The sequence below is a fragment of the Dreissena polymorpha genome, chromosome 6 (assembly GCF_020536995.1).
Source record: "Dreissena polymorpha isolate Duluth1 chromosome 6, UMN_Dpol_1.0, whole genome shotgun sequence".
NCBI lineage: Eukaryota > Metazoa > Mollusca > Bivalvia > Myida > Dreissenidae > Dreissena > Dreissena polymorpha.
In genome coordinates, this window is record NC_068360.1 from 109,187,828 (window position 1) to 109,201,771 (window position 13,944).

Genomic DNA, 13,944 nt, shown 5'->3' on the forward strand with positions numbered 1-13,944 from the left:
ATTGCTAACGTGTTATGTTTTATTTCCGATAAATTTCTACGAATGAATATAAAGGATGTCAGTTTTTGATTCTGATTATTATTCCCTAGTACGTCATTATTTTATTTTACACATCTATTACGTGCGTCGTGCTCGTTACAAACTTACACTTCAATAGCATAGTTCTCAATTTTAATGACAACGATGTGTGATTGCTTTCCGTATGAACTCTTCTTTTTGCAATTCCCGACCCAGTGCGTCAAATTCATGGCATACATTTTTTATTGAACACACCCTAACTCTTCAAAGTGCAGTATGAGTGTGCGTCTGTTCAGGCGGGAGGGAATATTTTTCATCTTCAGCTCTTTATGATTATATTTGTAATTTTAATGTGTATTTTGTTGTTGTTGTTTTACTGCCAGATAAACGTTTGTACTCTTTCATTTCACATTCATAACACGACAACATCAATCGTTTTGTAACGAGTGGTCGTTTGATGCATTAAAACACTTAAATATTTTGTTCATCGTGACATATGTGGAAATTCGTATTACTACCATAACAACACCCAATTGATGATTGGTTTATACATTTTCCATAAGTTCAAGTCGATTGAATGTGTAAATTTAAGTGCTGACTTGTTATATAATATAAATAGATTATTTTCGCACATTATCACGATAAACTTGCAAACACCTGTATTATAATAATTGCTTGGATGATCTGTTTTAATTGCTGATACTATTTTTGTTTCCATAAAATGTGTTTTCATTTCTGTTAAGTCAGCATTAAAAATTGTTATGTTTAAAGGAAAAAAACAAATTTCAAACTGGTCACTTGAATAGAGCAAGCATACAACGAGTGTTATCAGAAGTACTATGACCGTTTACTTTAATCTAGTCAGAATGAATCAAATAGACCCCCGCCGTGTTTATTATCGTATGTTTAAAAGACTGTTCGTTTAATTATTTATCTTAAAGTGTAGTTGGCAGTACAACATGGCGCATATGTATTGGGTTATATTGGCTTCCCTTTTCGTTTCCGCTGTTCCACTTAAATGTAAGTAATGTATTGTTGATTGTCGAAATCTTACCTGTTGATTCGTCTCGCTTCAATGCACATTTTATTCCCTATTTATTTTCAGCCACCAAAGGACGGGAATTTGTCACTGGATTTCTGAGCTTATCCCCTCAATGCACGTTAAAACTAGATATTGCTTCCAATACAAATGGGGATGTTGAGCTATACGTACCCTATCTAGGAATAAATACCACCTACTCTTTCAATAGAACATTCTCAACTACGTTCAACACTAGTCTTCAGCTTTACGGCACTCGGATCGGACGAAACGGCGTTTATATTAAATCATCAGTTGATATTTCGGTTTATGCAAGCACATACATGTATCAACCTCGTGGAAACGCTGAAGACACTCACGTATGTCTGCCTGTTCAATCGCTTGGGAGAGAATATTATATTGCCAGTTATATCCCCTACCAAGTTTTCGGTGATCCATCACTGTTTATGGTGATATCAGCGTTTGCAAACACTAAGGTTAATATATCATTTCCTAACGGCACATCAATATCAAAGACATTGAACTGGTTGGACGTCTATCAGGAAGCTTCCCCTAGCAACGATCTCACTGGTACTATCGTCCAATCAAGTAAACCAGTATCTGTGGTAAGCGGGACGTCTTGTGCGTATGTCTTTAAAAGCAGTGAATGTGATATGCTTGGTGAGCAAATGATTCCAACGAATAGCTTTCAAACGCATTTCATCATCCCGCCAATCCTGTCCAACCAATTCATGGTTCGTATTTTCAGTAGTCAAAGTAATAACAAGGTATGTGTGAAAGACTCATCATTTGAACATTGCTCAATAATGGATGCAAATCAATGGTTGGAATCGGTACCAAATAATTCGTCCTTAGTCGTCTCTAGTCAAAAACCGATATCCGTCATACAATACAATGGCAATCCAGCGTACATGACAATTATTCCGGGTATTCGTCAATTTATGAACTCGTATACATTTGTTGTACCAGACGATACTATGATCAAAACTCACTATATCTCCGTTACCATACTCTCGTCCGCATCGCTAACACTTCGTTTGGATGAAAAATCACCAGGTGATCAACTTGTTGACACGGCTTACGTGAACACACCATTTAACAACTATACAATCCTCACGTTCGGAATAAAGGCAGGATACCACGTGATGACATCGACTGAAACACATGTTGTGTTCGGATTGATTGTATTTGGAATGTGGACCTTAGGCGCATACGGTTTTCCTGCAGGGATAAACTTAGGTAAATCATAACAATTTACTTATAATGAACTTTATGTTATAAACAAACAACATCCAAATAAATCGGTTTATGGGAAAAACAGAAAAAACACCTGCTATTTCTTGAAATTCATTCATTGTGCGAGAAATGTAACTATGTGAGTTTAACTTGTTACTATTCCTTTAAAATGACTTTCGAATAATAAACGTCGGAACAACTTATCCTTATGATTATTATTGTTGTTTTATTGTTTTAGTGACAACATTTAATTTTTGTGTTAAAGATATTAATATTCAATTATAACTTCGTTTTAAGTGCATTTTCATAAAATGCATTTTTTCCAGACATTGACGAATGTGCATCTAATCCATGCCTGTATGGGAGTACATGTTCAAACGGTGTAAACAGTTACACATGTACCTGTCGAGGTGGCTTAAGCGGAAGGAACTGTGAGATCGGTGAGTAATTGTGGGTTAACCTTCGCAACATCCTAAAAAGGGATGTTGACATACGCTTCCAATGTTTCCAAATTAATGAACCATAATATTCCATTTACTTATTTGTAAGCAAACCCGAACACTTTTGCAAATGAGTGCTTCGTCGTATTACTGACGTTAATATGAACGTGACCATACGAAAAAAACGAACTAAACTCAGACCACATTTTAACTCATCTGAGTCACGGCCGTAAATCACGCGCGCCACCTCTTTTTCAAGATGCATTAATAAATGAGCAAATGCTTCTTCCGAGGTGGCGCTCAGGCCCGGATGTTTTAAAATCTAAAGGATAATTTTACAGGGTGATTAGGTTTTATATGGTTTTTCAACATATTTCGTATTATTTTTAAACATCGGCCAATGTAGTGCGATTCAGCGATTATAAATTTACCAAGGATGTACAGAAACATACAATCACAACCCACTTGGAAACGACGTAAGGACCTTTATTAGTTGTGGCATGATAGAATTCGTAAAAGTAAATCGATGCCTTTTGCCTGTGTGACGAGCAAATTCCCAGCCAATTAAATCGTCCATTACATAAAACGACTGCTTTGAACCTGTACAAGTTAATGCGTGCACAAAAACATCGGCTTCTAGCCAATATAATAGATAAAATTGCATTTTTCAAAAAGAGATGGGGCCAATGCGAAGGAGATTACGATCAGATTAGGAGGTTGCGCCAATTCACATGTATAGCTATTTTAAAGAGAAAGATTTTATGTAATGGTTTCTATTATGTTTACAGGACTTTCATTATGTTTGAGTAAGTTGACTGCTTCAGCAAATTTGAATCGTGTGTGTCTTTAATTAATTAGAAAAAGTAGTTTTCTAATAATGTCTTGATGGATTTAAACGTTCTTCTTTGTAATATAAGTACATTTAACATGTATTATACAAAAACAGTTAACGGAAAAAGACCGAGCTATCTTTCGTTTTGTGGAGTTGATAGTGGGTAAAACAACTTATACGAGCCTAATTAAGATTCGTTGACCTTGGTCTTTTTATAAATTAAGCATTTCGATTAAGAGACAAAAATCATCGTTTCAAGAAGAAATATTATCTTATATTTATTTTGTAAAGTATTATACTATATACAAATATACAAATAGTGCTTTTGATGAATTATTATGATAATGTTGAACTTTACGTTATTGGTTTTATTTAGTATTACAAATGTTTGGTATATATCGTACAATATTTTTTATTCATGTTGGTTACTTCTTTATTGAGTTGATCACTTATATATTAAAAAAAACTACATCTTATTTATTATAGAATGTGTTTATGTTCTGTAAAGATTTGGGCCTTCGTATGTACGTTGAAAAAAATAAATTAAATATAACAAATAACATTATCTATCAGATGTATGTCATTGCGATACGACTGTTACTTGATTCATCCTGCATTGGCGCCACCTCCTCCTATTATTAGCGCCATCTCCTTAGCATCGGCTCCATCTCTGTTGGAATAATGAAAAAAATATCTACTACGTCGGCAAGAAGCAAATAGTTGTGTGCATCTAATGTATGCTGTACGAAATCGTTTGATGCCGTTAGCGATTCAATTGGTTGGACATTTTCTCGTCACACAGAAAAACTCATTGAAATGCTTTTAAAAACTCAACCATGCCACAACCTATAAAGGTTCTCAAGTTTTTTAGTGGGTTGAGAATGTATGTTTCTGTACAATTTTGGATAAGTTAATATTTGCTGATTCGCACTGCATTGCCCGATTTTAAAAATAATTCGAAATATGTTAAAATAAACTATATAAAACCTAATCACCCGGTAAAATTATCTATGAAATTTCAAATATCCGAGCCTAAGCGCCACCTCGGAAGATGCATTGCCTCATTTTTTAATGCATCTGTGAAAAGAGGTGGCGCGCGTGATTAACGGCCGTGTTAGCATAACATGCTCATTGTTAGCTTTGAGTTTATCTCTTGTGCGTCGTTTCCTGTCCGTCGTCCGTTATCCGTCGTCCGTTATCCGTCGTACATCATCAACATTTACTGTGTGAACACTCTAGATGCCACATTTATTCACACTCATGATGAGCCCTGGACTGACATATTTGTCTCAGTGAGTTTTCAATTAACATCTCGCCTGGGAGACGATTGCACCGCCCACTTGATAACGTGACCTAGCGGTCAAATAACCTAGACAAGCTAACACCAAAGTGGCGTCTATGCTTATAGATTGCGCGACATTCTGGATGATTTTGATAAACATTTGTCATCCCTTATTATAAAACTGATGAAATGGTTTCGTATAATTTATTTATTGGCGAATTCAAACAGTATTAGTTTTTTTTTAATATCATTGGCGATCTATATTTGGTATTTTGGTAAGTAAAACACGATCCCAGACGCTACCGCGGGTACCGAAATAACTATGTTACTACGTGTAATGGTGGTATATTAGTAAAAAATAACACTTGTACAATGGTATTTACTGAGGTTATTTAAGAAACATCGTTTTCACATGTATCTTACACCGCGTTTTATACCTGGGATTGCGATATGTATGAAACGATTTTCTACGCCGATCGGGTCAGGAAATCCCCATGCTATCAGATAAAAAGGTTATATACATTATATTAAACATTGATAATAGGGTATCTATCAACAACTATAATCGAAAGAGCTAAGCAAAAAAACAGTATTGTCATTTTCTGAAATAACTTAACGTTCTATAACGAGGATATCGGTAATGCTTTAAACTGAAGCTTCCCATAGCAGCCGCTCAAGTTACCACGTGTATTGATGGTAATAGTAATAAATAACACTTCTACAATGGCATTTATGAATATTATTTATAACAACATTGAAACAATAATGTTTTCACTTGATGTTCACGCAAATTAGCGATTTCTAATAATTTGTGATAAGTAAGGCAGCGCCACGTGGCCGCCAGTGGGTTGATTTCATTTTTCTTATATGTCTAAAGTCAAACCTTTGTAATATTCTTGAGGAGCTTTTTAACATATTTTCATAAACCTTCCTCAGGACATGTGTTTTCATGATATGTCGACTTACTTGGAAATGGTTCTGGTCTGTTGACCACATGGGTAATATGGGGCAAGGCAATGTTCCTTTAATTGCTTTTGTAAAAAGGTTGTGAACTCTCTAGAAGTCAATATCTCGGCTGAGTTTGTAAATGGTTCGGGTTGAAACACGTGCCCGGGTCGATCATCTTGACACGGTTTAAGCGGCACGGTTTAATTCGCACTTTTGGACCAATCAGCATGACCCTTGATCAAAACCTGTTTTTGGAATGATATCGCGGTCGCCTTCAAAACCGGTTAAGGGAACAATTTATGTTCTGGTCTTACAGGAGCGACATATATATGGCCTTTGGCCAACTTGTTAAATTTTGATTATGTTTGTTGACTTATTTCGAGTTCTGAAAGCTACCTAAGATTTTGCATTGGCTTGGATTTAATTGTTCTTCCATCACTTTTAAAAGAAGAATGATTCATACAGATTTTCCTTTTTCCATCAATTGTTCTGACCGTCTTCGGACTTAATGTTACGCATTACTCAAAAGTATTGCTAAAAAGAAGGCTTGAACGGATTTCTATACCTTTTTCTGAGATTATATTCAATTAAATTGATGTACGAAGAATTGAATCCAAAAAAACATGTACTATTCTGATGGTTAAAAACTCTCGCGTTGAAAAAAATGGTCTAATTCATTCAATTTCAATTCAAGTTTGTCAAATATTGACGGATGCACATCCTCCTTATGTCCACAAGGAGATACATGCTCAAATGTGTTAACCGTTACACTTGTACATACAGGTGGCTTCAGTGGAATGAACTTTAATCAATGTTTGTTTTCGAAGTTCTCAATATCAAAATTGTGTAAACATTTCCGAAAATAGTCCCAGATGAATTAATCTGAATTTGCATATGCTAGATTAAAAGAACATCCCACCACGGCTTGTACATTGTTACTTTATGTTGCCCATGTCTCTAAATAATTGCGGATAGGGGGCTTAAACTTTGCATTCACATAAACCAGACTAATAACTTCTGACTAATAACTGCATCTCCATTTTTGGGTAAGACGGTGTTTTTTTTTACATAATCGAATATTTAGCGTCTTTATATACAGTATTTAGTTACATTTGCGTCGGTTGTAGCTCAAAAGTTAAAAACAGAATATTATTAAAATTGTGTCATGCGCAACTCAACAATTATTGTTGTAAAAGGGATGAAACTCGCTTATCATATTAACCGACATTTAAACTTGCTTCTTCATGTAGTATGATGACTTTTTAAACATCCACTGTAACCCACGCTTTCAACAGACAACATAAAATGCACCGGATGATATACACATCTTTTCTGCCGGCCTAACATATTCTTAGTATGAGTTATGAATGTATAATTTCAATATTCCATGCGATTAATTACCTTTATGTGATAACTCTATTTCCAGATGTTAATGAATGTGCATCCTCCCCATGTCTTCACGGCGGTACATGTTCAGATGGTGTTAACGTTTACACATGTACATGCTCAGCTGGGTTCAGTGGAAGGAATTGTGAAAGCAGTGAGAAATATTGTGGACTCATCTGTTCTCAACATCAAATGAAATGATCTGGCTAATAACCATCAATTTTTCCAAATGAATGAATCACAATATAACTCGGTTTTAAAAAATCAGTTTAAAATTGGGTTCTCCGTCTTGTTCCTGAAAATAAAAACGCAGATACCTGTCTTAATTTTGATTACAAGGTTTGACTTATTTCTTTTTCTAAGAGCCATCGCGGATGTTGCAATTACTTAGTTTTAATTCATATGATCTATGACATTGTTAACACCCACCGTTATACCCCGTCGGGATTCTATCATGGTTCGGCCGTAAACGGAACAAGTATCGAATGTAGACACATCTTTACATTTTGCTCACGTTTTCACGTTATATATATAATCCATTTTTGTGTTAAAAAATATTATGCTTATACTATTCATATTTAAAGACTATAAAACGTAACAATAACATAAATAATTGATAATATTTTCAAATCATTCTCAGAAATAACTGTGTAATATAAACTGTTGCTATTTTTTCCAGATATTAATGAATGTGCATCCTCTCCATGTCTTCACGGTGGTACATGCTCAGATGGTGTTAACGCTTACACCTGCTCATGCTCAGCTGGCTTCAGTGGAAGGAATTGTGACCTCAGTGAGTAATAGTGTGGTTTCACCTTTCTCAATGTCTAGTTACATATTCTGGACAGTCTGCCATGAATATTTATAAATGAATTAACCCTAATATAAAACATATACATATAAAACATTTTTTCCAGATATTAATGACTGTGCATCCTCCCCATGCCTCCATGGCAGTACATGTTCAGATGGTGTTAACGCTTACACATGTACATGCTCAGCTGGCTTCAGTGGAATAAATTGTGGAAGCAGTGAGAAATATTGTAGATTCATCTGCTTAACATCAAACAAAATGATCTGGCCAATCACCATCAATTTTTCCAAATGAATGAACCACAATATAACTCGTTTTTAAGAAATCAGTTTAAAATTGGGTTCTGCGTCTTGTTTTGAAAATAAAATGCAGATACCAGTCTCAATTTTGATTACAAGGTTTGACTTATTCCTTGTTCCAAGAGCCATCGCGGATGTTGCAATTACTTAGTTTCAATTTATATGATCTATGACATTGTTAACATCCACCGTTATCCCCGGTCGGGATTCTATCATGGTTCGGCCGTAAACGGAACAATAATCCAATGCAGACACATCTATACATTTTGCTAATCCATTTTTTTGTGAAACAAAGATTATGCTTATACAATTCATATTTAAAGACTATAAAACGTTACAATACCATTAATAAGTTATAATATTTTCAATTCATTCTCAGAAACACCTGTGCTATATAAACTGTTGCTATTTTTTCCAGATATTAATGAATGTGCATCCTCCCCATGTATTCACGGTGGTACATGCTCAGATGGTGTTAACGCTTACACCTGCTCATGCTCAGCTGGCTTCATTGGAAGTAATTGTGGCACCGGTTAGTTATATTTCGCTTTCACCATTCTCAACATCCAATGAAATGATCTGGAAAGTCGTCATCGATATCCTATATGAATGAACCCTAATATAACAGGTGTTCGGTTTAAAGAAATCCTTGTAAATTGGGTTTTCGTATTGTTGCTGGCGTAAGTTAGGGACGACCCTTTCAAGGTACATGTAATAAACGAAGAAATACTGAAAGCATTCTCCGTGGTTGCTTTGGCTTAATTCTAATAATAATCCTCCACGTCCAGAAGGTCGGGGTGTTAAGATGTTTCTTTGTCCGTCCATCCTTCAGTAAGTCCGTCGATTTTATGTTACGCATTACAAAACAATATTCCTGATTGATAGTTTAACTGTGTAAACAAATTAACCGGCATGTAAAAAAGTGCACCACCATGTGTTTAATTGACATTTTTAGAAATATACAGCTCGTTATTTATATAAAAAAGAGCCATATTTTAACTTTTCTCGCTTGTGACTCAAAAGGTATTTGTGCTAGACACTTAAACTGTCTTTACAAACATATTATAAAACATGCAATCATACGCACTTCAAAAGTTTGGTTCGGAGTTTATTCAAATGACTTGCGTTAGGGTCCATGATCATTAAAAAAGACGTTTTTCAAACGCAAAGTTTAAAACAATTGATCCGTTCAGGCTAAATCAATTACTAATATATTAACCAGAATGTTAACTTGCGCACTTCTATATTTTAGTTCGGATGTTTTCGACATTACCGGACCTTTTACCGATTTCTGTAAAAATGACATTTTTTAAATTGTGTTCACTATATATTATTGATGCTAGAAGGCTTTCGAAAACATACACCATCATAAAAATTTTCGCACTTTCAGAATTTAATTAACATTTTAATTACGTGAACAGACTTATGGACCTTTATTAGCAAACAGCCCACATCTTTACATTGTTCAACGTTAAGCTAAACAATAATGCTGTGAAACAATGAAATCATGTAAACTGGCTTCTTCGTGTGGTGTTATCACATTGTTAATTTTCACAGGTTATTACTAATTCAATATGCAATTTGTCTTAAGTGGAAATACCTTATAAGGTTTTGTTAATGACGTAACATATATTAAGTATATGGTAGAAACATACATGTATAATGTCAATAACCGTGCCTGCGCACACGTACATCTAAGCTATAACTCTATTTACAGATATAAATGAATGTGCATCCTCCCCATGTCTTCACGGCGGTACATGTTCAGATGGTGTTAATTCTTACACCTGTACATGCTCATTTGGTTTCAGTGGACGAAATTGTGGAATTAGTAAGTAATATTGAGGTTTCATCTGTTCTCAACATCCAATTAAATGATCTGGTCAGACCACCATCAATTTTTGTGATAATCAGTGAGTATTATTGTGTTTTCTTCTTCACGCAGACTCTTTTGTTAACGTTGATCACACATGTGACTACTTTCTGAAAGCCATCGCAGAATCTGCATTTACTCAATTTCAATTCGTACCAAATGCAATAACATTTGTTCGGATCCACCGTTAATCACGCATTAAATAGGCAACTGTTGTTTGATTGAAAGCGCCGGACACTTAGCAAGGATTTTTTACTGAGCTGAACATATATGAGATTACATATTCAAACGTCAATTAAAACACGCTTTTTATAGCTTTTGCTGAGATTACTTTCAAACAAATACAGGAACAAATAATTAAAGCAGACAGACATATAATATTTTAATGGTTTAAAACCAATGCGTTTCAACAATCATTTGGTCAAATTGCATATCGATTCCATTTCAAGTTGTTCTACTTGAGATAAAATTTAGTGCAAAGTAGGTATATTAATGTTAAAATAAATAGGTATAATTTTAATTTCATGCAAAATTTGAAAATCTTGAAAATGCGCATCTTCCCCATATCTTTAAGGAGGTACATTTTTAGATGATGTTAACCGTTACACTTGTACGTACCGCTGGCATTTGTTAAAAGAAATTAAAGCACGTTTTGTTTTAACGTTTATCATTATCAAGTTAACTTATGCAGACGATTCCCGCATATAATCGCAGATGAATGAATCATACAATTACATGTGCGCGTTTGAAAACACTCACCCACAAAGACTTGCACAAAGGAGACTCCATCTAGTTTTAGGCTAAAACAGAAGCGCACGTCAATGCAGAAATAGCTATTTATTTTGTTTACATTCTCTCTCTTTTGTTTTGTTTTGATAAACACAGAATATGCTTATTGAATTTATAAGAAAGAAAGAAAGACAATAAAATGTTGAAACATTTCATAATTCTGACTATTTTAACGCATTTTCTGAAATACTAGTGAAATAGTTACTATTGCTAAGACTCCAGATATTATGTATATATACACTGTTGTGTTGAGTTTGTGAACTTGCGTATATGTACAGTTTCAGACTCCAATGAACAGTTGGTATGCTACAGTTGTGAAGGCATGTCTCACCTTGAACTCTGTGATTCAGTGAAGAGATGTGGCAATGGGGAAGTGAGTCGATTATACTTATAAATTATATATCTATTTGTGAATGCGATGTGAACAACATATTTTAGAACATTGTATACAACGCACTTTTACGATTTTATTTTATTTTATGTATCTGTATCTGTATAAAGCAATGAAATTGTTTTTAGGTGTGTGTGGTAGAGCGAACTCATATCACGTACAGATCGGGATGTGCCAATAGTTCGGTAATTACAATGTTCATGTTATGTCTTTATCTACTAGTCCATCAAATTTTGATTATAATCTGGGAGTTTTTTTATTGATTGTCTCTACATAGAGTTTTCCACTTCAGACGAAGTTTTGTGTTATTTGATTAATAAATTATATTTGTATTATTTAATGGTTGTTTATATACTACACTGCATATATGTTTTTTATTGCGATGGTTTGGATTCAGATTTGTTCGACATATTATCCAAGCTCAAGTCACTGCGCAGAATGTTGCAATAACGACTACTGCAATGGACGTGGATGCGGGGATGAAGGTATGCACTATTGAAACTCATGTTTGAGCACACATGTAGTTAATTTCTGATTTCTTTATTACCTGTGTTAACATGTATGCATAAGCCAGAGCTAGTTGTGTTTAATATATGTTTAGGTTTAGTCTCAAGGCATGAACGTGGCCCATTGTGCTATGACTGCAATCACGTTCGAACCATTCACGAATGCACGGCCATTAGACCGTGTAATAAACACCAGGTGGGTTTAAATTCGTGCACAATTGTTCGGATGAAATTTCGCACGAATCTGTATTGCCAAAATTAGATATCTACTTATTGTAAAATGAATTTCACATTTCATAAAAGAACACAATGAATGTGGAATGTTCAAACTTATAAACTGTTACATCATAGCAAGAGTATGTATCATTAAATGCATTTTCTTATACAAATTGTTTAATTTCTAGTCATGCAGTGTCGAAGAATATGAATGGCTGGATCACACACATTTCAAGCTCGGATGTGTGGATTTACCGGTATGTCAATATAATTATAGTAAAAAAGGATATACTATGTCTGTAGTTGACAAAACGGTGTAGTAACATTTAATGAAGATCGCGTATGTTACAAACGTCGGTTTCAAAAACTACATCAAACACATACTTTTCATGAGCATGAGTGCTCATTGAATGTTCCACAGCAAAAAAGCTTATTTTTATATTATAAATATACTCTTGTACGTGTATATCTCAGTATTCATTAATTCTGAACGAATTTTCAGTGCAGCGCTATAGGAGACGGATTTCTTGGTTCTTTGCCACGCTGTAAATCCTGCTGTGACCAGGACTTTTGCAACACCAATTGCACACTCCACCAGACCGTAGCAATAATTGGTAACCAATACATCTGTTCAAAGAATCAATAATTGCAAAACCGTATAGGTTGCGTCTGTAAATAATCTTATTTGATAACACCTATAAAATGCTTAAGACGATAAGAGTTAATTATATTATCCACCGACACATAAAACAACGTTTTTTTAGCAATGAAGCTTATACATTCTATAAGCATACATACGTGTTGTTTGAATAACGTACAATATTTTAGCGAGAAAAGCATACACAGAAAAGATCATTGACGGGGTACAAAATCCTCCGTTGTTCATAAATTGAACATAGCTTGCACGAAATAGAAGTCAGTTGATTAAAAGTTGTTTTATATCTGAGATATTTGCTATTTATGTGCAGGTATTAATAAGTTTGAGTATTTTTATAAAGTAAGCATGTCCCCTTTGATAAATAACACCGAAATAATATATGCTAATATTTTATTACAGGGTGACACGACGGCTATCTGGCAAAGTATTGTGCGTTTGTATTGACCATGATAATACAATGTACACACGCGCATATGGAGATTAAATTCACAGAATATTATGTTGTTAAACTTTTATAGTGTATACATATATTCACTTCAACTAGACTACTCATCTACACACTTATCATACACATGCATACTAACAATTTCTACATACTTCTGGTTAAACAAGAAACTTCTACAAGTATATTCAGACGATAGGCAACAATAAGTATTGAACGGTCGTAGTAAATGTACATTTTTTTTCTTACACAAATGTTGTATCTCAATGATAATGAAAGTTTATTTGATCCGCTAATAAATAATCTATAAATTACTTAAGAATAGTAAAATAATAAAAATAGTAAAATAGTCCATAGTAAATAGTATAAAAATGAAATCAAGCTTCATGCACACAAGTAAGTAAAAACATTATTTTACGATTTTTGTTTGCAATTTACATGCATTTCACGTTTTGTTTCACGGGGTTTGCATATAAAAACAAATATAGCTTCTTACACTTGTAAGGTTGTCTGTCCTAATACTAGCGCAATTTTGATCGCTTTTTAAGTTATAATCATCCATCGTTAAATGTTCCTGTTTTAATCTGTTCTAGATAAGAAAAACATTTGAACTAAACATTGAGAGATATGTTCACAGGAAGACCATTGAACTTACCACACGGAATATGATTAACTCTTTGTGCATTGTTGGCACATTTTAAAAATGGAATTTTCGTTAATTATGGCGACATTTTCATTTAGTTTTTTTTCTATTATCAAATACCTTCGTTATAAA

General features: G+C 34.2%; 1 protein-coding gene across 4 annotated transcripts; it reads left to right on the forward strand.

The window, feature by feature from the left end:
- The first annotated feature begins 908 nt into the window (after positions 1-908).
- On the forward strand, positions 909-13,226 carry LOC127834808 (IgGFc-binding protein-like). 4 transcript variants are annotated; one of them, XM_052360857.1, is made up of 15 exons: positions 909-1,038; positions 1,124-2,296; positions 2,620-2,733; positions 7,222-7,335; positions 7,861-7,974; positions 8,099-8,212; positions 8,713-8,826; positions 10,012-10,125; positions 11,235-11,329; positions 11,476-11,532; positions 11,745-11,832; positions 11,949-12,049; positions 12,258-12,326; positions 12,572-12,683; positions 13,127-13,226. In XM_052360857.1, the coding sequence occupies exons 1-15, from the start codon at positions 978-980 to the stop codon at positions 13,129-13,131; spliced, it is 2,445 nt and encodes an 814-aa protein (XP_052216817.1). In that variant the 5' UTR covers positions 909-977; the 3' UTR covers positions 13,132-13,226. The 4 variants fall into 4 exon arrangements, with proteins under 4 accessions (XP_052216817.1, XP_052216818.1, XP_052216819.1 ...); XM_052360858.1 differs by having other exon boundaries at positions 11,241-11,329; XM_052360859.1 differs by lacking the exon at positions 8,099-8,212.
- Positions 13,227-13,944: the final 718 nt, after the last annotated feature.

Coding starts and splice junctions, on each gene's coding strand:
- LOC127834808 (XM_052360857.1), top strand. CDS start 978: ATGGCGCATATGTATTGGGTTATATTGGCTTCCCTTTTCGTTTCCGCT. Junction 2,734..7,221: donor CGGAAGGAACTGTGAGATCG/GTGAGTAATTGT, acceptor CTCTATTTCCAG/ATGTTAATGAATGTGCATCC. Junction 12,050..12,257: donor GACCGTGTAATAAACACCAG/GTGGGTTTAAAT, acceptor TTTAATTTCTAG/TCATGCAGTGTCGAAGAATA.